At 38.2% G+C, this 25,597-nt stretch overlaps 1 protein-coding gene across 3 annotated transcripts in view; it reads left to right on the top strand.

Moving 5' to 3' along the window:
• The first annotated feature begins 4,618 nt into the window (after positions 1-4,618).
• SLC25A17 (solute carrier family 25 member 17) overlaps positions 4,619-25,597 on the top strand; it is a 53,102-nt gene continuing 32,123 nt past the window's right edge. The window contains exon 1 of one of the 3 annotated variants that reach the window (XM_061204906.1): positions 4,619-4,769. In XM_061204906.1, the coding sequence (XP_061060889.1) occupies positions 4,716-4,769 (54 nt within the window). In that variant the 5' untranslated portion in view covers positions 4,619-4,715. Of the gene's footprint in view, positions 4,770-13,080; positions 13,217-25,597 lie in introns of those variants that run through there. The other 2 variants (XM_061204910.1, XM_061204907.1) reach the window with 2 other exon arrangements.

A 25,597-nucleotide genomic window follows, 5' to 3' on the forward strand; every position in this document is an offset into this window, starting at 1 on the left:
GTATTTCTATGTTTAAAATGTTCTTTTCAGATCAGAAAATGCCTAACTCTTTGTCTGCTTTCTACTTGTTTTCACATTTTTTTCATCTTACTCTTCTTGGGGTAAAGATGATGCTTTTTCACTAGCGTCATCACTGCTATCATCATTCACAGCATAATTATGCAAGCATATTTAGCGCTGGGTTTAATTTAATATGTAATACAAATAGTGGCTATGTAGGGTAATACCCATAATAGCTGTAGTTTCTTACTTGGCCAAGAGATTTCATATTTAAGTGTTAGATTTCCTCTTTGGTGAAAACATACCAAAAGATGTTGGAAGAAGGGATTCCCTTTGGTGTTTGGTCTCCTACTTAGGAAATAACCTATTGCAGTTAGAGTTTATCTTGTAGTATTAATTTTTGGAGAAGTTTGAATTAATTGATAAACAAAGAGGGGGATCTAAATTCCTAATCCAGCATGAACTAAAAAAATTGATGAGATTCATGGTGGTTCTTCTTTGTGGAGTTCTCAGCATTGTGAAAGATGCATTGTTCTATTCAGCTCTTAAATACTGCAGCCATGCCCCCACCTCTCCTTATTCCTTCCCTCTCCTCCAAGGATAAAGAAAGTGATAAATTTTCTGTTGTACATCCAATTCTTATATTAAATGAGGCTAAGTCCAGGCACTGTACCAGGAATTGCTAGGTTTCTACTTATTTTTCAATGTAAAGTGCTAGTTTAAAAGCAATTTCAAGGGATGAGACCCTCTGTACTTTGCTTATTTGAAGAATCAATGGTAGGAGCAGTGAAGTAAATTCCATGGAATACATTTCTGAAATCATAAGTAAGTTGATTCAAGTTTTTACCCTTTGCTGTACGCAAGCAAATAGAAATGCATCTGTTAAGTGAGAAAAAGCTGTATGCTGATTATGCTTTTTTAAACCCTTTAAAAATACTCAGCATATAAACTTGAGTTTGAGCTTGCTGGTGTTCTTTTTGTTAATATGTGTTCTCCTTTCTCAAAATTTCCAGTGTGTGCTGTAATTCAGGACCAGCTGCTTCTGGATTTTTCATTTGATTTACACATTACCTAAGTACATTCTAACATTGCACATATTACCGTAAGCGGGTAAAAGTAAAATTGGTCTGAAAATGTATCCTATGCTTTTTTAGACTTTTAAGTTAATACAAAGTACATCTTCATTTTTGTAGAAACTGAACATCATTTCTAAACCAGAAATGTTCTGTTCTTGTGCCAATGATGCTATAAGAAGGAAAACTAAAGGACTTTTTTTCTGCTTAAAAATACATAGTTATCGGATATTTCTAGATATGTTAAAAATAAAGTGTGGCTTCAGACTGTATATTGACTCTTCCCACCACCACTCCCTTTTTTTCAGCACATGTTCTATTTCTTTTATGTCTCTATCACTAATCCTAAGGTATTTACTAAGCACAGTAGACTTTAGATTATACAGTGTTAACAAGGACCCCTAAAAATATATTAGCTTAAGTAAAACAGAGCTTTACATTTCTTCAGGTCACAGTTCAGAGGTAAGCACTTGTGCCATATTCAGAAGGGAGCTTCCATTGCCGTGTTCAAAGGTGCTTGCTTTGGTGCTCATCTAGCCCAAAAAAAACTGGAGAAGGCACCAGGGAAGTGTATGCTGAGATACTGATGCTAATCCATGGAATTAACATTCTGTCCTCATATCCCATTGGTCATTTTTGTTTTGTCTTGAGACAATATTTAGCTCCAAGTAAACCTAGAAAATATTCCATAGCTGTGTGGTCATGTGCCCAACAAAAATAATTACTACTGCAGAGAAATGGAGAAAAGACCCAGAGTAACAACTAGCAATCTGCCACACTAGGAAATACTGGCCTAATGGGATAAGGGAGAAGCAGTATTTTAGAGATTTGCTCATATCTAAAATTAATGCACCCAAGTAGGCACATACATCAGGTGAGTAGTACTTAATCTGTGCCAAGCAGTTTTATTCTGCAAGTATTGACTTGATTCTGGTAATGACCACAAGGGTGAGTACTCCTCCCCATTTTATATAGATGAGGAAACTGAAGCACTTAGGTAAATTGTCCAAGATAACATAGTTGTTGATTTGTGGAGCTGAGATTCTCATCAGGCGTGTGGCTTCAAATGTCTTGTTCCTGAATTCTGTGCTCTGCTGCCTCCCCTCTGTGTACTAGGTTGCTTCTTGCAGAATTGTTCATTTAAGAAATTGAAAACTAAATGTACATCTGAAGGGCATTAGTTAAATAAGGCATATCATATCATTGGTGCTGATAATGCACCTCCACGGGGGTTTTTCCTAATAGAAGTCTGATGGCATAATTGTGCTATTAGTCCACTTGTGATGGGCCCAATTAGAGGGACAATAAAAAATTAGTTTTAAAAAGTTTGGTGCAGTAATTTTAAAAATTTAGTATGTACCAATATTTACAACTAATAAAGCATACTTTGGAGTGCATATAGTTGGGGGGGTGGGGGCGTTCCCTAAAGTACATAGGAAAATATAGTTAAGGATAGCTGGTAAACTTCAAGAAGTCAAATCTAAACTGAGTAAGGCATGTAGTGTTGGCAGATGTTTTAAAACTATGGATTCTAAGTATTAGGTGGAACCAGAGTAGTGAGGAGGTAAATAGAATTAGCATAAACTCGTGTGTAAGTGCTATGAAATTCTAGGTATCTGGTATATAATCAGGATGTCCTTAAGTAGTTCACTCGCAGATCACGAGGAAATTTTCAGGTTTCGGTGTAAGTAACCTGACCATATGGCAGTGTATAAACAAATAGGAAGGTAATCAGTTATGGCTAGGTTATTTTTAACTATTTTGTAATGATGGTATGGGTGTGAACAGAATGATGCTAAATTTTTAGTATATCGTTTATGTAGTGTGGGACTTAATGCTTATATAATTCAGGGAGCCCTCTTTAAGAAAAACAGTATATAATTAGGAATACTGAGATGTGAAAGTGAATGTTTAGAATGAGCAAAATGTTACGATTTTTAGAAATTGGAAATATCTCAAACATCACAACTATAGAGAGAGTTCCATTTAATAAATGATATACCTATGGAATTGCTACATTTTCTGCCTACTCTGATTATATGACTTTTGTGTTTTCAATAGAACAGATAATTCCATCTTGATCAAAATATTTTTTGATAGCTGGGATGCAAAAGATTTCACACGGATGTGCTGTCTGCTCTAGGTCATACCTGACAAATGGGAATTCTGAAAAGTATTGTGTTCAATTACCATCATAAAGGGAAAGTATTTGTAAAGTGTGTTTATAAATCTGTATGCTACATAATCCAGTTTTTTCTTGAGAGGGCTTCCAATTTAAGTAGGAGTCTGTGAGAACTGAGTCCTCTGGTTAAATTTTACAGCGGACAAGCTTCTATGTTCCACTGCCAGAATCCTATCTTCATTTGACTTTTGGACCTGCACCTCATGTGATGACCTTAGGGAGTGGTGGGAGTATTCCTGGAAGCGATTCCTAAAATAGGACGTCTAGCAGTAACCTGTATTAATACATATAAATATCTCTAAATCCAACTGTGTGCCCAAACTTGCTTTTAACTTAGCTGTCGTCACTGTAGCACCACTGTAAATGAAAGGGAGTTTAAGTGGAAAGGGGTCTTAACCAATAGCAATTAAAATATTTTCTGCAAATTTTGTGAAAACATGACCAGGTAAACATTGTTGGGGCCCTCTCTTGGGAGTAAATGTGATAAAGGGCGTAAAGCACTGGGCCTGGCTGTAGCAAGCAGTCAAGGACTATCAGCAAGGATATTATAAAAGTGCTATGGTGCTCGAGTAATTGAGGTTGAAGTCCTGAAACCTGGTGTGTCTCAGTATTTTGTGGGTGAGGGGTAGAATGTGATTTTTCTAGTTCTGTGTAGTTTGAGTTTTCGCTTTGTAACATGGAAATTTTTTTTCTTCGGTATTTTATAAAGTACGTCTACGTAAATTAACTTTTCTAATCCTCACGGTATTAACACTTGTCATTCCACAAAGGAGGAAACCAAGAGGTCAAATGATTTTCCTGGGTGCCTACTAGTTTGTTCCCACCTCCATCTGATCATTTTGATTTCCTGAAGCTCAAGTTCTCTTCCCACCAGCGTTTTTCAGAGGGGAGAACCTTGCCCAATCAACATTTATTTCCTCTTGACCAAAATGTGACTAAAAATACTGGCAAGAGAAAATACGAGTAAAGTTTCAAAAGAAACAGGAAGATGAGTCCCCCATCTTGCTTGTCTCCATCTTGTCTTATGGAGAAAAGTGGAGAAAAAGGAGGCTGTCCAGGTTTTCTGAAGTCTCCGGTGTTGCAGTAGGTGTGAAGTACGACCGGCCAGGTCCCGAGAACGTAGGGGAAGTCGGAGCTGACCCATCCCGTTCTGAATTTCGGCCCGACCCACCGCTCCGCGTGGTAGGGGCAGCACCGTGCTGCCCCGCCCCGCGCAAGGCCCGGGGACCAATCAGAGCCAAGGGGCGTTCCCAGTCCCGTCTTTCCCTCGTCCCTCCCCTGCGGCCTCCGGCCGGGAGACTGGGCGGACGCCCTGCGACCCGGAAGTAGTTCTCGAGGAGGTGGGCCTGAGGGGTTGGAGCTGGTGACGTTGCCGCCCGGGGCTCCGGCGTTTGTTACCCCGTTCGGCTGTTTGCGGCTCCTGCGAGAAGACTGTGGCCGGGTCTGCGGAAACCGCACCTATGGCTTCCGTGCTGTCCTACGAAAGCCTGGTCCACGCTGTGGCGGGAGCCGTGGTGAGGCGGGGTCTTTATGCCCGGGCCACTGCGGGGTGTGGGGCTTTTCTGGGGCCAGACCGGGATATGGCTGGGGGATGGGGATGAGGAGATCGTATCGTGACTGGGACGTAGAGGAATGGAGCATAGGCGAAATGTTGCTGGAAGAATTTGGGGCGAGGCCCGACACTCACCCGCTGCCGCTGGCTACCGCTTTGACCTCTTACAGAATATCTGGGATGTAGGCAGCGGTGGTCCCACACCGCCACAGGGAGTCAGGAAGAAGATAATTGCTGTTTTCTTTGCCTTCTGAAATTTAAAGGGCAGTCGTCCCCCTAACCCACCCCACCGCACGCACAAACTTTGTCTGACTAGGCCAGAGGAAAACCTAGGTGTGAAGCTGTGTTGCTGAATCACATTCTTAACTACAGACTATTTTCACACACTTGCTGCAGACAAGTGGCAGTACCTAGCAGGGATATCTCCGGCCAATATCATTGGCAGGAGAAGATACTTTTTTTAAAAAATTAAATCAAGATCAGAGTCGCTGTCTACCACAGATGTGGTTTACTGTGAGGAATGTGCTTGGTCCTTGGGCTTCTGGATTTCTCACTTCCATTTGACACCACTCCCTTTTCCTTGAAACTTTCCACTCTTGGTTTGAGTAACTTCCTCTCTGGTTCTCGTCCTGTCTGTCTGCCTGCCCTTTCTCACATCCTTCTCTAGCTGTCAACACGCACATGGAGTCACTGGGACTTCAGAGAAATATCACTGACTGAGTCCTTTTCTCCAAGGCCCCCAAAACTGCACTGAGAGCTCATGTTCTGTGTAGGCTAATGGAAGTTGAACCCCAACTCCATCACTTGTTAGATAGGTGGCCTGTAAACCTCACTTTCCTAATCTGTAAAGTGGGGGTATTGACACCTACCTCACAGAGTTGTTACATGAATTAGATGACACAATAGTTCATGGAAGTGCCTGCTTCAGGAGTCCTGGTTCATAAAGTTAGACCAAGCTTTCAGCCAGTGTAAAGGCGCTGAAATGGAAGCTTGGTTGATATGCTCTAGGATAGGCATGGAGGCCTGTGTATCTGGAGTGGAGGGAACAAAGAGGCAAAAAGGTTTCAGGAGACCAAATTGTGTAAGAATTTTAACTTTGAGTGTGAAAGGCAGCTAAGTAGCTATTAGAGCAAGTTATTTTGAGCATGCAGCAACTTGCAGATTTACATTTTAAACATCATCACCCTGGCTGCTCTGTTGAGAGTAGACTGTATGGGAGCAAGGGTGGAAGCAGGGAAACTGTCAAGGGACTAAGATGGTAGCAGTGGAGGTGGTGAGGAGTGATCATGAACCTGGAATATATTTTTGAGATAGAGCCACCAGGGTTTGATGGTAGATTGGATGTTGGGTGTAACACGATGAAAGTTGGTTGACTCCCAAGAGTTTGGGGCTTGAGCAACTGGAAGGATGATATTCCCATTTACTGAGATGGTGAAGACTGTAAAGGAGCAGCTTTTGGGGGAAAGATGAGAATGGTTTTGGATTTTGACTAGTTAAGTTTGAAATGCCTAAGAGTAGTCATGAGACTAGATGAGCTAACAAAGAAATGAGTGTGGACTGAGAGAAAAGTCTCAAAGACTTAGCCTTGAAACATGCCAGCATTAAGAGGTTGGGGAAATGAGAGCACCAGCAAAGGAGACTAAGGAAGGGCCACTAGGGTAGGATGAAAACTAAGAGAATGTGGTGTTATGAGAGTCGCATGGAGAAGGGTGTAGACCAACTGGGTCAGGTGCTGCTGGTGAGTCAGATAAGATGAGGACTGAGAATTAACCATTGGATTTATCAACATGATAAATCCAATGGTTAATTGAGAGGACTTGTTTTGGTGGATTCGGGGGGAGAATAGTGCAACAAAGAGAGAATGGGAAGATAGGTAATGTTTGTTCTCCTTTCTCTCAATAAATGCCATTCATTCAACATCTTTACTGAGTGCTTTTTACATGCCATGCACTGTTCTAGGTGCTAGAAATATAGTGGAGAACAAAGTCTTTTTCTTCATGAAGTTTGCATTCCAATGGGGAAGTCAGACAATAATTGAGTAAATCAAAAAATAAATAATTTTAGATAGTGTTAAGTTTTATGAAAGAAATAAAATAAGTGTTGGCAAACTTTTTCTTTAAGGAGGCAGATGGTAAATATATAGCTGTATCATCTCTGATGAAGCTACTCAACCCTGTCATGATAGTTTGAAAGCAGCCATTGACAATAAGTAAATGAATGGGCAGAGGTGTGTTCCAATAAAATCTTATTTATGAAACCAGTCAGTGGATCAAGTTGGCCCTTGGTCTTAGTTTTCTGAGCCCTGCTATAGACAGTGATTGGGGGTAGAGGTGATACTATCTCTATTTAACCTGCAAAGACATTTCTATTTTTTTTTCTCTCCTCGTTGCCTATTTTTCTCTTGTTAAAAGTTCTGCTTGAAATTATGCACCCTGAATTTGCAGTGGTTTTTCTTTCTCCCATAAGCTATGTTAGATTATCTAATAGATATACTTTTGTAAAAATAATATTTTTTTCTCTTGCTTCCCTCGGGGCAGTACTGTTCCTGGCACATGTCTAAATGAGAAATTGCATTGTGTTTTGTTATTCTTTTGAACTTTCATGCCAAAGAGTGGTTCTCAAACTCTTTTTGCAAATTTTTGAGTTAAGGATAAACCACACAACATGGACCCTGCTTTCTTCTGGTTGCTACCAAAGGAAAACAGTTCCACCACAAAATGTCACTACATTTGATGAGACGTTTGACGAGAAAAATGGCATTGCTTTTAATGGTATAGTACTGTGGTAATGAATGGCTCATGTTTAATTAAATGCCTTGGCCATGATGTTCAACCAAAGCTTTGAGATGATCCAGGAGAGCATAGTGGTTAAGAGCATTTGAATGCCTGACTTGAGCTAGGCAGCCTGGGCCGGAATCCTGGCATAAACTTCAGGATTTGGTATAAACTCCAGAGCTGCCTGGAGTAATTAGTTGTGGCTTCTCCCCAAAAGATTGTTGGGTCATTGTTTAAGATGTTGATTTACAACCTTTTTGAGTTGACATGTTTCATGTTTGCTTATTCACTTCTTTCCAGGTTCTACACTTTCTCACCCCAAGTGTGGTGTTATGTGCGCACACACACACTTTAAAAATTAAAATAAACAGATTAGTGATTTTGAGTGTTTTATGCTTCACTTTGGTATAAGTGCAGATAATCTCAAGTATTTGAAAATCAGAATTGTGCTGTTTCAGGAGAATGCTTTATCTCCAGTTGATGACTATTGTCTGATACAATTAATGGCCTCGCATGTAAATACTTCTCAAAATTTTGAGTATAATTAGGTTTATAATTTTATATTTTTGGTTCTCAGATTAGCTTCCAAAGATAGATTTTATTTGTAAAAGTGTACATTTGTAATTAAAAGAGATTTTATTAGTCTAGAATTTGAAAAGTGAGATTGGTTGGAATTGTCTAGGGGGTTTAGATGCCAAAACAGACTTTGGAATTGTAATGATAATTATTAATCAGTAACTTTCAGGGGTCTTCTTTTTTCCCTATTGTTTATTTAAAAATTAAAAAAAAATTTTTAATTGCATAATTTGTTTTAAAAGACTTACATTTCATTGAATAAATGCTGACCATTAAAAAATTCAAGTCATACAAAAATATGAAAGAGTTCTCCTTTCTCCTTCCACTCTACCTATTATTGTGCTGTGACTCAAAGCCCAGACATACCTCTCCTTAGAACTGTGTAAGAAGGCTTATTCAGAGCACTTTTCTCCAGTTGGTATCAAAAGAGAAAATTAGGCCCAACTATCTGACTCTGTAGCTCATACACTTAACATTACAGTGGACCTTTTACCATATAGACTCACTACCTGCCTTTTAGAAGTAGAAACCAAGTAGAACTTGTTGATTTTCTGTACAAGGCCTTCTGGATATAAAGGTCATCAGTGGAAAAGTCTCTGTCCTCAGGAAGCTCTTCTTAGGTGTATAGTGGTGGTGTGGATAAGACCCCTGGTGGTACCTAGGAAGAAGTGGTGGGCTGCCCTGTGAAGATAATGGGAAGCCCCCAAGGTTGACATATTACCAAGATTGTGCACAGTGGGAAGAGGTAAAGAAAATCAGCCCACCCATAGGAAAAGGGAATGTTGCTGTGTGGCCCAAAACATCAGATATCCACTATATCATGTTGTTAAAAAGACTTCAAAAATCATTGGCTTTTTAGTATAAAATATTCTATCATATGGGTATCCCATAATTTATGGACACTTGCATTGTTTCTAGCTTTTCACTGTGGTAAATATTTAGTTTAAATGTTAATGTGACCTCCCAGCACCCCATTATGAAGTAACTATGGGATTGCTTGGTTAAGCGACTTTCCTAATGTCACTCATTGATTTATAGATTAGAAAAAAAACCCTAAATTTTCAGATTCAGTTTAGTTAACTCTGATTCTAATTTGTTAAATGCCAACAACCTCGCAGGGTTCTGTGAATATTAATAAAATAACTTAATTAAAACAGCTTTTTTACTATCTGACACATAATAGGGGCCCAATAAGTGAAAGCCATTAATCATTTTGTCCACAACTATGTTTTCTAATTTTTGATGCGTCCTAACTTGTTTGAGTTAGTTAATTTAATATTAGATTTAATAATAATATTTAGTACTTATAGAATTCCCTATCTTCTCACATCTGTTAACAACTTTGATAGGTAGGCAATATAACAAGTGGTTAAAAGTATGGCCTCTGAAACCAGACTGCCTGAGTTCAAATCCCAGCTTTGCCACTTATCACATGTGTGACCTTGGGCATGTCTCTCAATCTCTCTTGCCTCAGTTTCCTCATCTATAAACTGGGGAAGATAATAGTACTCACTTCATAGGGTTGTTTCCGAGGCCCTTAGACAAGTATCTTTATTCTCATATAGAGACAGGAAAATGGAAACAGGTATGTTAAGTGTTTTTGCCAAGATTACCAGTAAGTGATTTGGTTATAGGCCTGGGGCAAGAACCCAGGTCTTCCTTCTCTGCTACTCTTCTGTTGCTATGCCTAGCTGCCTGTTCCTTCATACTTCTTGTCTCTTTTCCCCATCCCTTTGTTTAATTCAAAACTAGCCCCTGAATATCTTCAGATTTTCAGAAAAAAGGGACATTAAATATTACATATACACATGTATAATCAAACTGGAGGCACTTGGAAATTCATTGTTCATCAGGAGCACTTTAAACCACATATCTAACAATTTAAATGTTCAGTTCTTTTTGGAAGGGTTTTCTTTTCCACAGCTGGCTCATCCAGACCCATAGTTTGAATCTAATCAGATTCTCATAGAATTAACTTAGGTTAGTATACATTTGAGGGCGTTGTATTACTTTGGTTTAGAAACCTTAAAAGGAGGTAATTAGAAAAAGTCTTCATTGTCTTTACTTCCTTGCTGTTTTATTTCATTTAGGCTTCCACTAAATTATGATTGAATTATTATATAGCTTTTAATCTTTAGGACTTCTTTGCCTCACTACTCATCATCCAAAATATATCTTGATATCTTGATAAACTTTTTTTCAAGACTTAGTTTTTTAGAGCAATTTTAGGTTCACAGCAAAATTGAGAGGAAGGTACAGAGATTTCCCATGTATCCTCTGGGCCCCCCCCCAGCCCCCCCTCCGGCCAATGCACAGCCTCCCTCATTATCAATATCCCCCACCAGAGTGGTACGTTTGTTACAAATGATAAACCTACATTGGAACATCATAATCACCCAAAGTCCATAGTTTATATTAGGATTCATTCTTGGTATTGTACATTCTGTGGGTTTGGATAAATTTTGTAATGACATGTATCCACAATTACATTATTATATGGACTATTTTCACTGCCCTAAAAGTCCTCTGTGCTCTGCCTGTTCATCTCCCCCCCTCCCCCCAATAAACTTTTTAGCTAATAGGGTCATTTCAGTTCACTTCTCTTAATCTTAAAGGTTCTTACGTAGTCTTGATTGGAATTATTTTTCTAACTTTAATTTGCTTCTTTATGCCTGAGTAGTCTGTGACTTTATTTTTTTTTTTTGTAATTTTTTTTTTTTAACTTTGGGTTTATTTATTTATTTATGGCTGTGTTGGGTCTTCGTTTCTGTGCGAGGGCTTTCTCTAGTTGCGGCAAGTGGGGGCCACTCTTCATCGCGGTGCGCGGGCCTCTCATTATCGCAGCCTCTCTTGTCGCGGAGCACAGGCTCCAGACGCGCAGGCTCAGTAGTTGTGGCTCACGGGCCTAGTTGCTCCGCGGCATGTGGGATCTTCCCAGACCAGGGCTCGAACCCGTGTCCCCTGCACTGGCAGGCAGATTCTCAACCACTGCGCCACCAGGGAAGCCCTGTGACTTAATTTTTTTTATTGAAGTAGAGTTGGTTTACGATGCCGTGCCAATCTCTGCTGTACAGCAGAGTGACTCAGTTATACACATAGAGACGTTCTTTTTTAAATATTCTTTTCCATTATGGTCTATCCCAGGAGACTGCATATAATTTGCTGTACTATACAGTAGGACCTTGTAGTTTATCCATTCTAAATGTAATAGTTTGCGTCTACCAACCCCAAATTCCCAGCCCATCCCTCTCCCTTCCCTCCTCCCCCTTGGAAACCACAAATCTGTTCTCTGTGTTTGTGAGTCTGTTTCTGTTTTGTAGATAAGTTCACTTGTGCCATATTTTAGATTCCACATATAAGAGCTATCATATGGTATTTATATGACTTAATCTTTTTAAAGGAACAAATATGGTAGAATAGCTGAAAAAGGGATTTGGAGTAAGACATAACTATCCGTGTCATCTTGGGTCATTTATGTTTTCTTTCTGAACCTGAGTTTTCTGATCTATAAAATGAAAACATAACACTTTACTTACTGGGTTCTCCTGAGAAGCAAATGTGGCAACACTTGTGGAGTACCTATTACAATACTTGTAATAGTGTAGTAAGGCCATAATCATTCGTTTCTTTTTCAGAGATATTCTTGAAAATACAGTATTTGTACCCAATTTTAGAAATTCAGTGGAATTGAAATTTTCTCTCATCTTGTATGATCAACTGTATCCATTCACTTGTAACAGATGATCTCGGCTTTTGCTCTAGATAAAATAGAGGCTACTTGGGATGAGCTTTCTAACGTTTCTGTTTTTTCTATTACAGAATCAACTGCAATTGTACCCAGTATTTCCTACATTGTGCTGATCTCAGGAAAAACAGATGTGGCTGGTCTCTGCTATCTTGATTCCACCCCCGCCCAACTTACACCACCCACAGTTATCTTTTGGGACTTTGCTCCATTCATTTTCACGTCTTTCCTATAGCTTTAATCTTTTTCCATTGTTTTTCCCTTCAGCCCTGTCCTGTAATAAAACCATACCGATCCGGTCTACACACTGCCTTCTCAGGTGCTGCTCATTCTCCTTCCCTTTATGCTAAGTTTATTTAATGACTATTCTGTACTTCCTGCCTCTCCTCCTCATCCTACTCTGATTGCTGGAACTGCTCTTCCATAGGCCATCACTGACTTTCTGATGGCTTGGTCTACTGACTCTTTTTCCATTCTTATTTGATTCGACTTCTTTGTAGTATTTTACACTGTTGACCCTCCTACCTTCTTGAAGCTCCTTCTGAAAGAGCAGTTATTCTTTATTTTTTTTTAATTAATTAATTAATTAATTTAGTTTTGGCTGCATTGGGTCTTCGTTGCTGCGCATGGGCTTTCTCTAGTTGTGGCGAGCGGGGGCTACTCTTTGTTGCGGTGTGTGGGCTTCTCACTGTGGTGGCTTCTCTTGTTGTGGAGCACGGGCTCTAGGTGCGTGGGCTTCAGTAGTTGTGGCGCACGTGCTCAGTAGTTGTGGCGCACGGGCTCTAGAGCGCAAGCTCAGTAGTTGTGGCTCGCAGGCTCTAGAGCGCAGGCTCAGTAGTTGCGGCACATGGACTTAGTTGCTCCGCGGCATGTGGGAATCTACCCGGACCAGGGCTCGAACCCGTGTCCCTTGCATCGGCAGGCGGATTCTTAACCACTGTGCCACCAGGGAAGTCCCTTTATTTTTTACTAAATGACAATTGCTCTTTTGGAAGGAGTGTAAGTAACCGTTGCTAATTTTAGGACCCTGATTAATATTGAGCCCTACTGCTAAAAAATGCTGTAAAAAGGACATATAGGAAGCAACATTTGTTGAATGCCATCTGTGTACTTGGAATGATGCTGGGTCTTTCCATAAGTTAATTCTCACTTCTCACAGCAACCTCCACATTTTTTACTGGTCCCAAAATTACAAATGGGGAGATTGAGGCATGGAGATTTGAAGTAATTTATTGTACAGTATGTACTACAGCTGAGACCAGAACCCCAGTTTATTTTATTCCAGAGCCCATGCTTTTTCCGTTGGGCACTCAGGTTTGTTATCTATTAAGCCTTTTGTTTAACTTGTGTATCTTTGAATGGTTATGAGAGTTAGCTTGTTTGTTGTATCAGGGGAAAGACTTACATTAACTCTGATTAGGTAAGTAACATTTTTGAATGTGAAAGCCACAGTAAGTGGCTTTCATCTTTGGAATTTCATTAGCTCCAGATCTACCACTGACAGTGTATTTTAGTGATTTCTTTTTAAAATAATCTTCTGTCCAGTAATGCCATATACTTCATCAGGAGATGCTATGCACTGATTTCAGTTGTGCTCCTGTGACTCAACCACCATTTCTGGACTCCTCTGGAAATTGACTTTGGAACTAGCATTGCATTTTTTTGGATTATTTTTCATCCTTCAAGGGTGAAGTAGCATTTTGGGAATGGTTGAATTTGGTTAGTAGGCCATCATTGTTCGTACTTAAAGGGCGTGATACTCTGCTTCTGTATTTATGTGTGTCCCTGTCTGTTATTTCCATAAGATTGCACACGCTTGCAGAACCAAGCCTTGACCAAGTTTACCCTACTGTTGCCTTCTGACTTTGTGGTGTTGAGTACTTCAGTTCAGCACCACGTGTGTTTGTGTCAGCCAAATTAAAAGGTAGACTGGATATTTATTGACTGGATATTTATGCTGGTGCAGGATCTTCATTGCAGCATGCAGGATCTTTTAGTTGCGGCATGCCGGATCTTTTAGTTCTGACATGTAGGATCGAGCTCCCTGACCAGGGATAGAACCCGGGCCCCCTGCATTGGGAACGTGGAGTCCTAGCCATTGGACCACGAGGGAAGTCCCTGATTCTTTCTTTTATAGTTCTTTTTTAGTTCTTCTGGTAGATATCCCTTCTCTGTTTTCCTAGCCACTACTCAAAGTGATTCAAGGCCTTAGTATTTTAAATCAGATGTACTTTGCTAAAGCAGTGTTTGTATTTGTGCTCTGGTCTTGCAGGTTGAAAGCTTTTAAGGTTACTTGGATGGCTCCCTAAAAGGCCTTTGGTGTGTCTTTTAATCAGATACTTGTGTACAAAGGGCCTAATTTAAGATTTTCTGGGTTTTTTTCTCCCTGATTTTGTCATTTTCCTAATTTTCACGTCCAGGTGAAATGGTAGCTATTTTATGTTTGTTTTGATTTGCATTTGTTTACTATTTGTTACACTACAAAATTTTATAAATTTTTGGAGGCAGGGTGATTAAGTTAAGAATAAATTTCTTAGTTCACTTGTTAAATATCCAAGGAACATAGAAGAGAGGTGGTAGATGCTATGGGGTAATAGATTCAAAATGCGAATATGTCACCAACCTGCCCGTATACAATCTTGTGAAATAAGAGCAAAATAGAATAAATAGCAAAGGAATAAACACACTCACAAATATTTTAAAATATTTATTTGCTAAGACTAGCAACAGTCCATTGTAAAGTACCTAAAATGGGATTCCTGTTTCTAAGGAGCTTATCAAACTTTCTCCTGAAAACTTCCCTTCATAATTAAAAAAAATCTGTATAAAATATTTTTTAAAAAACAGTTACTTCTTAAAAGTGTTAATAAGGTGACAGGAAGGTAAGGAGCTTTTAGAACTAGAGAATGAGTGAAGTCAGGACCCAGAGTCAAGGAGAGCAGTCTTTGCCCTGTAGGAATTGCTTAGCCAGGTAGACACAAGCTTTAGATTTGTAGCTTCCAGAGATACAGGGAAGAAAAGAAAGAGCCCATTCTGTCCAAGATAAGAAGTCCAGTAGGGGATCACCGAATAAACCTGAAATCCCAAAGGAATGCGCTGTAAAGGTAAATGGGAAATAAACTTACTCTTCCCCAGGAAAATCGGCTGTCTCCAACCTTGGCACTAATTTGAGAGAGGAAATCACCACTGACATTTTGAAGCCACAAGTCCTCCCTTAGGTTGCAGCCTGAATTCTCACTATTTGATTGGAAAACCTAAAGTGAGTAACTTAGAGCGATTCCAGGTTGGTGGGTCCCCAGAGTGCCTGGCAGAAATCCTTTCCAGAGGTACTTACCTTTATCAGGTCTAAAAGAAAGCCCAAAAATAAAAATTTAAGGGGAATGAGCAGCTCGATCCAAACTAACGAAACTCACAGAGAAACAAGGCGATGTGAACAAGAACAGTAGACAGGAGCAACAATCAGAAAATGGACTTCTCAGTCACAATCTAAAAAGCTGTTTAGTCTGTATAAGAAAATAAAAGGCTAGAAAATATGTGCAAAGAACAAGAAACTAAGATTGGCCAAGCAGGTTTGAAAATTAACCACGTAGACTATTTAGAAATGGAAAGTAAAATAATTGAAATTTAAAAATTGATTGTGTGATAGTCATGGGAACACTAAATATTGATTTAAGCAAAAAATCAAAACTCTTAGAGGGCTGGCACAAGAAGCAGAGGGGAATATGAGAGCTAAATTCTTACCCTCCGTAATAGAAGGTGAATAATGTCTAAAATTGATGAATCAAAAGATACCAGGATATTTTAAAGTTATATAGAGATGTGTAAATTACAAAAGATACAGCTTAAAGAAAATACTTTCCTCTGGGGAGGAAGATTGTATAAAATGGGCAGGAACTACTTATTTTGTCATTTATATTACATGACTTTTTAAACTATGTGCATGCTCTGCTTTGATCAAATAAATATTTAAAATTAAAATATTTAATGCATAGCTATGAATTGATCATTGTTGAAGCTGAGTGATGGGTTCAAATTCAAGCGTTTTTATACCATATTAGACACAGCTGAAGATAGAATTAGTGAGCTAAAGGATAGTTTAGCTGAAACCTGATTCTCACTTGCAATGATTGTAGTCAGGAAACTGGAATGTTTTCTACATTTTGCTGAGAGAAAATGACTTCCTACCTAGAATGCTATGTCCAGTGAAAAGTTTAAAAACATACACGAAATAGAGACATTTTCAGATCATCAAAAGCAGTTTGCCACTAGCAAGATTCTCACTTGGAGAAATTCTAAACCTAATGAATATTTTTAGAATTGATAAGTTAGGAATATATGTTGTAATTACTAGATAGCTTGTAAAAGAATTAGAAACTATATTTATAACTTAAAATTTATTGGAAACTCTAGTCAAATAAGAAAGCAGTAAAGGGCAGAAAAAGCAACATAGAACATGTATGACACATAGCACAAAATAAGATGACAACTGGGAATTCCCTGGTAGTCCAGTGATTAGGACACCAGGCTTTCACTGCTGTGGCCTGGGTTTGATCCCTGGTCGGGGAACTAAGATCCCACAAGCTGCATGGCATGGCTAAAAAAAAGATGACAACTATAAATCCAAATAAATGTTCATGAACTAAGTGCTTCAGTTAAAAAGAGATTGTGCTAGATTGGTTTTAAAAAGGGAAAAATGCTATTTATAAAAGATATGTCTAAAAGAAAAGGATACAGAAAGTTTGAAAGTAAAAATGTGAGAAAAGACATGCTAGACAAATACTAACCCAAAACTGTTAACATCAGACAAAATGGACTTTATAGTAATGTCATTACTAGAGATCAAGAGAATGACATCATAGAGAAAAAGGCTCAGTATGTCAGGAAAATAAAGCAGTTTTAAGTTTGTGTTCATCTAATAGTCTCAATATGTTTAAAGCAAAAATTAAAACTTTAAGAGGAAATATACCAACCCATCATCGAAGTAGTACATTTTAATATATCTTCCAGTAATTGATAGAACAAGAAAGGAGGGAAAAAATATAGAAGATTGAATATGTATTTAACAAACTTGACCTAATAGATACATACAGAACATTGTACCCAACAACCGCAAAATACACATTATTTTCAAGCCAAACATGGAAAAGTTATGAAAACTGACCATTTACTGGGCTGTAAAGCAAAACTTAAATTTTGAAAAAGTTTTGAAATAGTACAGAATGCTTGAAGCACGGTGCAATTAAGCTAGCAACCAGTAACAAAAAGGTAACTTTAAAATATAAATACATATATACATATTTATATAAAAAACATGTTTGGGAATGAAACACATTACTGAATGATCTATGGGTTAAAGAAGAAGAAATCGTAATGGAAATAAGAATGCATTTAAAACTGAGTGATAGCACAGATGGTGCATACTAAAACTTGTAGCTATACTGAAAATCAGTCATCACTGAAAAAAATTAAAATTCCTAAGTAAGTGGGAAGGCATCCTCTGAATAAGTGGATTGGAGACCAATATTGTTAAGATGGCAATACACCCTAAAAGGATCTACAGATTCAGTGTACTCCCTATCAAAATTCCAATTTGCTTTTTTGCAGAAATTGATAAGATGATCCTAAAATATATATGAAAATGCAAGGGATCCAGAATAGCCCAAAAAATCTTGAAAAAAAAAAAAAAGTTGGAGGACTCATACTTCCCAATTTCAAAACTTAGTACAGAGCTACAGTAATCAAGAGACTGGTACTGGCATAAGGATAGACAGGTAGATCAACAACAGAATTGAGAGTCCAAAAAATAAACCTACAAATCTGTGTTCAAGGATGCCAAGGAACATCAATGGGGAAAGAACAGTTTCCAATAAATTGTGCAGGGACAACTGGACATCCACATGCAACAAAATGAAGTTGGACCCCTACTTCACACCATACACAAAAATTTACTCAATGAACCACAGACCTAAACGTAAGAACTAAAACTGCAAAACTCTTAGATGAAAACGTTGGCATAAATCTTTACGACCTTGGATTAGGCAGTGGTTTCTTAGATATAATGCCCAAAGCACAAGTAATAAAAGAAAAAAATATGTAAATTGGACTTGATCAAAATTAAAGCTTTTTGTGCTTCAGATACTATCAAGAAAGTGAAGACAACAGAATGGAGAATATATTTGTAAGTCATTTATCTGATACAGCGTCTGGTATCCAGAATATGTAAAGACTGCTTACAACTCAGTAATAGAAAGGCAAATAGCCCAATTAAAAAATGCACAAAGGATATGAATAGACATTTCTCCTGTGAAGTTATATGAGTGGCCAATAAACACATGAAAAAATGCTGGATGGCATTAGTTATCAGAGAAATGCAAATCATAACCACAATGAGATGCTATTTCACACCCACTAGGATGGCTATAATCAAAAAGCACAGGTAATGACAAGTGTTGCAAGGATATGGAGAAATTTGAAACCTTGTTTTGCTGGTGGGAATATAAAATTATGTTGTCACTGTGGAAAACAGTTTGGTAGTTCCTCAAAATGTCAAACAGAACCATATGACCCAGCAATTCCACTCCTAGAGAATTGAAGACATCCATATGAAAACTTGTTACAGGAATGTTCGTAGCAGCATTTTTCATAAAGCCCAAGAGTGGAAACAACCCAAGTCCATCGACAGATGAATGGATAAACAAAATGTTATATATCCATATAATAGAATATTTTTCAACCATAATATAGAACGAAGTTCTGATTCTATAACATGGATGAGCTTTTTTTTTTTTTTTTTAATATTTATTTATTTGGCTGCGCTGGGTCTTAGTTGAGACATGTGGGGTCTTCGTTGTGGCATGTGGGATCCTTAGTTGAGGCATGTGGGCTCTTAGTTGTGGAGTGTGGGATATAGTTCCCTGACCAGGGATCAAACCTGGGCCCCCTGCATTGGGAGCGTGGAGTCTTAGCCACTGGACCACTAGGGAAGTCCCCGTGGATGAGCCTTGAAAGAAGCCAGCCACAAAAGATCATGTGTTATTTGGTTCCATTTACATGAAATGTGCAGAAGAGGCAAAATAGAGACAGAAAATAGATTAGTGGTTGCCAGGATGTGGGAGGAAGAGAAGGGAGAGTGACTGCTAATGGGTATGGGTTTTCTTTTAAGGTGATAAAAATGTTCTGGAGTTAGTAGTGATGAATGTTGGGCAACTTTGTGAATATATGAAAAACCACTGAGTTGTAAAGAAAAAAACTTGTCAGATACAGCTAAAATACCTCGAGGGAAATGAGTAGCTTTTAAATCAAGTTTGAAAAAGAAGAAAGACTTAAAATCAATGAGCTAAGCATCCATCTCAACAAGTTAGATAAGAATATAAAAATAAATGCACACAAAGGAAAAGGAAGGTAATAGAGAAGAAATTAGCAAAATAGAAAATGTGAACACAAAATGTCCTGACGTGGTATGTTTTCAGTTATTTGTTGAGAATGAAAATTTGGTTATGAAAATAAAACAATATGTGACCACATATTGTTGGTAAAATAATGATCTCACCCACCCCTAACAAAAATCTAAGCCATGGTACAATCATTATTGTCTTAAAGGTGAAGAAATATTCCAGTAACTTCCGAACCTACATTTCTATCCTGGAATCTCTGGAACTCCAGATGGATCTGGCTACCTGCTGGACATCTTCAAGTAGATGTCTTTGAGGCACTTAAAATACAGCTAATGCAAAGACAAACTCAATATCTCTTGCCCCAGAATTGCTCCTCCTGCAGTATTTACCATCTCTGTTAATGACAACACTGTCTCCCTGTTTTTTTAAGCCAGAAACCTGGGAGTTGTCCTTGAGTTCTACTTCTTCCAGAGTCCCCACATCTGTCCAGTCGGTCACTAGAATAGTCCTTAATATACTTAGCAAAAAGCCTTTGATTGACCTCTGCTTACCCCTAGAGTCTTTCATTCCCTTCTTGGTTGTGCTCTGTATATTCTGACAATAATAGCCTTTCAGTTTCCAGGATGTTCAGGTCACTTCCAGACTGGCACTTGCTTTTCCTTTCAGCATCCTATTAGATGCCTTTTATCAACTATCTAGTATCCCTGTCACGAAAAAAAAAAAAAAAAAAAAACCCCAAGCCTCTAATAAATGATTCCCCAAGCCTCTAATAAATGATTCCCCTAAGGTATTCATTATAGGCTATATTTATTTTTCCTAGAGTTATTTGCCTTTTGAAGAGTTTCCTGGAGAGGGTAGTGTCCAACCCAAAGGTCATGTGGTGTTTTCAACTGCTTGTCACACTGGTATAACATCAGCTGAAAGGAATATTAGAAGTGATATGTTAAGTAATAATAAAGTTTTTAAATAATGTACTGTTTTTCATGTTAAATGGCATGTTTATAACAGCAGTTCTCAAACTATTTGGTCTCATAATTTCTTTATACTCTTAAAAATTATTGCAGACTCTGAAGAGCTTTTGCTTATGTGGTAATAACTATTGATATTTATTGTATTAGAAATTAAAACTGAGAAATTAAGATATTTATTTGCTAAAAATATTAAACCTGTTACATGTTAACATAACATTTTTTAAAACTGTATTTTTCCCCCAATAGTAAGAGAGGCAGTGTTTTGTATTTTTGCGAACCTCTCTAATGTTAGACTCAGTAGAAGGTAGCTGGAGCCTTTTATCTGCTTCTGCATTCAGTCTGTTACAGTATCACACATCACGGAGCCTCTGGAAAACTTCACTGCACACTGTGAGAAAATGAGAATGAAAAAGGCAAAAAACGTAGGAATTATGTTGTAGTATTTTTATGAAAATAGCTTTGATCCTGAAGACCCCTGGAAAGGGTTTGGGGACTTTAAAGGATCCCCAGACCCAACCTTGAGAATCCCTACGCTATATTATTCTCTTGTATTCTGATGTCTTTTTTTCAGATTTTTTTTTTTTTTTTGGCCGCACCGCACTGCATGACTTGTGGGATCTTAGTTCCCCGACTAGGGATCGAACCCGCGCCCTCGGCAGTGAAAGTGCAGAGTCTTAACCACTGGATCGCCACTGATCGCCAGGGTATTCCCCTGGTGTCTTTTTGAAAAAAATATTTGCTTTTTCGTCATTTCAAAACTAAAACTAACACGTACTTATTGTTTACAAATAATAATTATACAGAGATGCATCACAAGAGAAATGGAAGCCACCTTTAATTCCTTCCTCTCCTTGTATAGTCCCTGTTAAGAATTTCCCGGATTTTGTGTGTGTATGTGTGTGTTTGTATTGTGTATACTTTTACAATTAGAAGAGAAAAATGAAAAGTCACTTATATCTTGATTGCAAAAAGGTTGAGAACTGAGGTAGAACAGTGAACAGTAGAACTCGGAGTTGAAGAGAGCTAGGTTCTAACTCCGCCTCTGCCACTCTGGCTTTAGGCAGACCTCTTAACAACCCTGGCCAAGACTTCTCAGTTCACAGGGGAAGGGTCTGCACTGCTAGGTGATCTCTGAAGGCTTTTCCAGCTCCAGGTGCCAGTGCGGTGTAGGAATTCATTTGCTTTCCCAGCACCAAATGGTTAAATGCCAGAAGGGGATGGTAGAATGTTGTGACTAAAAATGTTTGGTTTTGGTGAGATACAAGACGGTTGTTTCTCTGGAAATAGAGTCTTTCAAATTGTAATTGTTGTCAACAATAGAACTCCCACTCAGAAGGTTAGAATTCTGTGGGACTCAAAATAATGGGTTGATTTGTGTGCCTCTCTGGCATAACAGTATGGTACCTTGTAGTTACTTTCTCAGTATTTTTTGCCTTCTAATTTTATATAAGTGAACAGGCAGTCCTAGAGAAAAAAAAAACAACATTGAGTATTTATGAAAAGAGGAATTTAATTCAAATTCTGAAAAATCATGATTGTATAGCTTAGCATAAGACTTGCATATATAATAAATATTTTCCTTCAGGTAACAGCTGCTTACGAAAACAGTCATCTGTCTGTGTGTTTGCTTGGTCAGGAGACAAATATAGCAAATCCCCAATGTACAGAATAGCTATATTCTAAATTTACCTTTAGCATTTGCAGTACACTTTCTCATAGATATTAAGTTTATTTGTAGGTGGATACAGTCATACATTTATTAACAAGTTCAGGGCTTATGCTATGCCAGGCTCTCTCTGCTGGGTTTCCAGACTAATCCATAAAAAAAAAATTTTTTTTTGACACATAAAGTAGGTCCCATATTACTATATTGCCTTTATTTTTTTTTTAAACATCTTTATTGAAGTATAATTGCTTTACAATGGTGTGTTAGCTTCTGCTTTATAACAAAGTGAATCAGTTATACATATACATATGTTCCCATATCTCTTCCCTCTTGCATCTCCCTCCCTCCCACCCTCCCTATCCCACCCCTCTAGGTGGTCACAAAGCACCGAGCTGATCTCCCTGTGCTATGCGGCTGCTTCCCACTAGCTATCTATTTTACATTTGGTAGTGTATATATGTCCATGACACTCTCTCACCCTGTCACATCTCACCCCTCCCCCTCCCCATATCCTCAAGTCCATTCTCTAGTAGGTCTGTGTCTTTATTCCCATCTTGCCACTAGGTTCTTCATGACCTTTTTTTTTTCCCCTTAGATTCCATATATATGTGTTAGCATACTGTATTTCTTTTTCTCTTTCTGACTTACTTCACTCTGTATGACAGACTCTAACTCCATCCACCTCATTACAAATACCTCCATTTCATTTCTTTTTATGGCTGAGTAATATTCCATTGTATATATGTGCCACATCTTCTTTATCCATTCATCTGATGATGGACACCTAGGTTGCTTCCATGTCCTGGCTATTGTAAACAGGGCTGCAATGAATATTTTGGTACATGACTCTTTCTGAATTATGGTTTTCTCAGGGTATATGCCCAGTAGTGGGATTGCTGGGTCGTATGGTAGTTCTATTTTTAGTTTTTTAAGGAACCTCCATACTGTTCTCCATAGTGGCTGTATCAATTTACATTCCCACCAACAGTGCAAGAGTGTTCCCTTTTCTCCACACCCTCTCCAGCATTTATTGTTTCTAGATTTTTTGATGATGGCCATTCTGACCGGTGTGAGATGATACCTCATTGTAGTTTTGATTTGCACTTCTCTAATGATTAATGATGTTGAGCATTCTTTCATGTGTCTGTTGGCAATCTGTATATCTTCTTTGGAGAAATGTCTATTTAGGTCTTCTGCCCATTTTTGGATTGGGTTGTTTGTTTTTTTGTTATTGAGCTGCATGAGCTGCTTGTAAATCTTGGAGATTAATCCTTTGTCAGTTGCTTCATTTGCAAATATTTTCTCCCATTCTGAGGGTTGTCTTTTGGTCTTGTTTATGGTTTCCTTTGCTGTGCAAAAGCTTTTAAGTTTCATTAGGTCCCATTTGTTTATTTGTGTTTTTATTTCCATTTCTCTAGGACCTGGGTCAAAAAGGATCTTGCTGTGATTTATGTCATAGAGTGTTCTGCCTATGTTTTCCTCTAAGAGTTTTATAGTGTCTGGCCTTACACTTAGGTCTTTAATCCATTTTGAGTTTATTTTTGTGTATGGTGTCAGGGAGTGTTCTAATTTCATACTTTTACATGTACCTGTCCAATTTTCCCAGCACCACTTATTGAAGAGGCTGTCTTTTCTCCACTGTATATGCTTGCCTCCTTTATCAAAGATAAGGTGACCATATGTGCGTGGGCTTATCTCTGGGCTTTCTATCCTGTTCCATTGATCTATATTTCTGTTTTTGTGCCAGTACCAAACTGTCTTGATTACTGTAGCTTTGTAATATAGTCTGAAGTCAGGGAGCCTGATTCCTCCAGCTCCATTTTTCGTTCTCAAGATTGCTTTGGCTATTCGGGGTCTTTTGTGTTTCCATACAAATTGTGAAATTTTTTGTTCTAGTTCTGTGAAAAATGCCAGTGGTAGTTTGATAGGGATTGCATTGAATCTGTAGATTGCTTTGGGTAGTAGAGTCATTTTCACAATGTTGATTCTTCCAATCCAAGAACATGGTATATCTCTCCATCTATTTGTATCATCTTTAATTTCTTTCATCAGTGTCTTATAATTTTCTGCATACAGGTCTTTTGTCTCCTTAGGTAGGTTTATTCCTAGATATTTTATTCTTTTTGTTGCAATGGTAAATGGGAGTGTTTTCTTAATTTCACTTTCAGATTTTTCATCATTAGTATACAGGAATGCAAGAGATTTCTGTGCATTAATTTTGTATCCTGCTACTTTACCAAATTCATTGATTAGCTCTAGTAGTTTTCTGGTAGCATCTTTTGGATTCTCTATGTATAGTATCATGTCATCTGCAAACAGTGACAGCTTTACTTCTTCTTTTCCGATTTGGATTCCTTTTATTTCTTTTTCTTCTCTGATTGCTGTGGCTAACACTTCCAAAACTATGTTGAATAATAGTGGTGAGAGTGGGCAACCTTGTCTTGTTCCTGATCTTAGTGGAAATGGTTTCAGTTTTTCACCATTGAGGACAATGTTGGCTGTGGGTTTGTCATATACGGCCTTTATTATGTTGAGGAAAGTTCCCTCTATGCCTACTTTCTGCAGGACTTTTATCATAAATGGGTGTTGAATTTTGTCGAAAGCTTTCTCTGCATCTATTGAGATGATCATATGGTTTTTCTCCTTCAATTTGTTAATATGATGTATCACGTTGATTGATTTGCATATATTGAAGAATCCTTGCATTCCTGGAATAAACCCCACTTGATCATGGTGTATAATCCTTTTAATGTGCTGTTAGATTCTGTTTGCTAGTATTTTGTTGAGGATTTTTGCATCTATGTTCATCAGTGATATTGGCCTGTAGTTTTCTTTCTTTGTGACATCTTTGTCTGGTTTTGGTATCAGGGTGATGGTGGCCTCGTGGAATGAGTTGGGGAGTGTTCCTCCCTCTGCAATATTTTGGAAGAGTTTGAGAAGGATAGGTGTTAGCTCTTCTCTAAATGTTTGATAGAATTCGCCTGTGAAGCCATCTGGTCCTGGGCTTTTGTGTGTTGGAAGATTTTTAATCACAGTTTCAATTTCAGTGCTTGTGATTGGTCTGTTCATATTTTCTATTTCTTCCTGGTTCAGTCTTGGCAGGTTGTGCATTTCTAAGAATCTGTCCATTTCTTCTAGGTTGTCCATTTTATTGGCATAGAGTTGCTTGTAGTAATCTCTCATGATCGTTTGTATTTCTGCAGTGTCAGTGGTTACTTCTCCTTTTTCATTTCTAATTCTATTAATTTGAGTCTTCTCCCTTTTTCTCTTGATGAGTCTGGCTAATGGTTTATCAATTTTGTTTATCTTCTCAAAGAACCAGCTTTTAGTTTCATTGATTTTTGCTATTGTTTTCTTCATTTCTTTTTCATTTATTTCTGATCTGATGTTTATGATTTCTTTCCTTCTGCTAGCTTTGGGGTTTTTTTGTTCTTCTTTCTCTAATTGCTTTAGGTGCAAAGTTAGGTTGTTTATTCGAGATGTTTCCTGTTTCTTGATGTAGGCTTGTATTGCTATAAACTTCCCTCTTAGAACTGCTTTTGCTGCATCCCATAGGTTTTGGATCGTCGTGTCTCCATTGTCATTTGTTTCTAGGTATTTTTTGATTTCCCCTTTGATTTCTTCAGTGATCACTTCGTTATTAAGTAGTGTATTGTGTAGCCTC

Source organism: Eubalaena glacialis, chromosome 11 (genome assembly GCF_028564815.1).
Source record: "Eubalaena glacialis isolate mEubGla1 chromosome 11, mEubGla1.1.hap2.+ XY, whole genome shotgun sequence".
In the NCBI taxonomy this organism is placed as follows: domain Eukaryota; kingdom Metazoa; phylum Chordata; class Mammalia; order Artiodactyla; family Balaenidae; genus Eubalaena; species Eubalaena glacialis.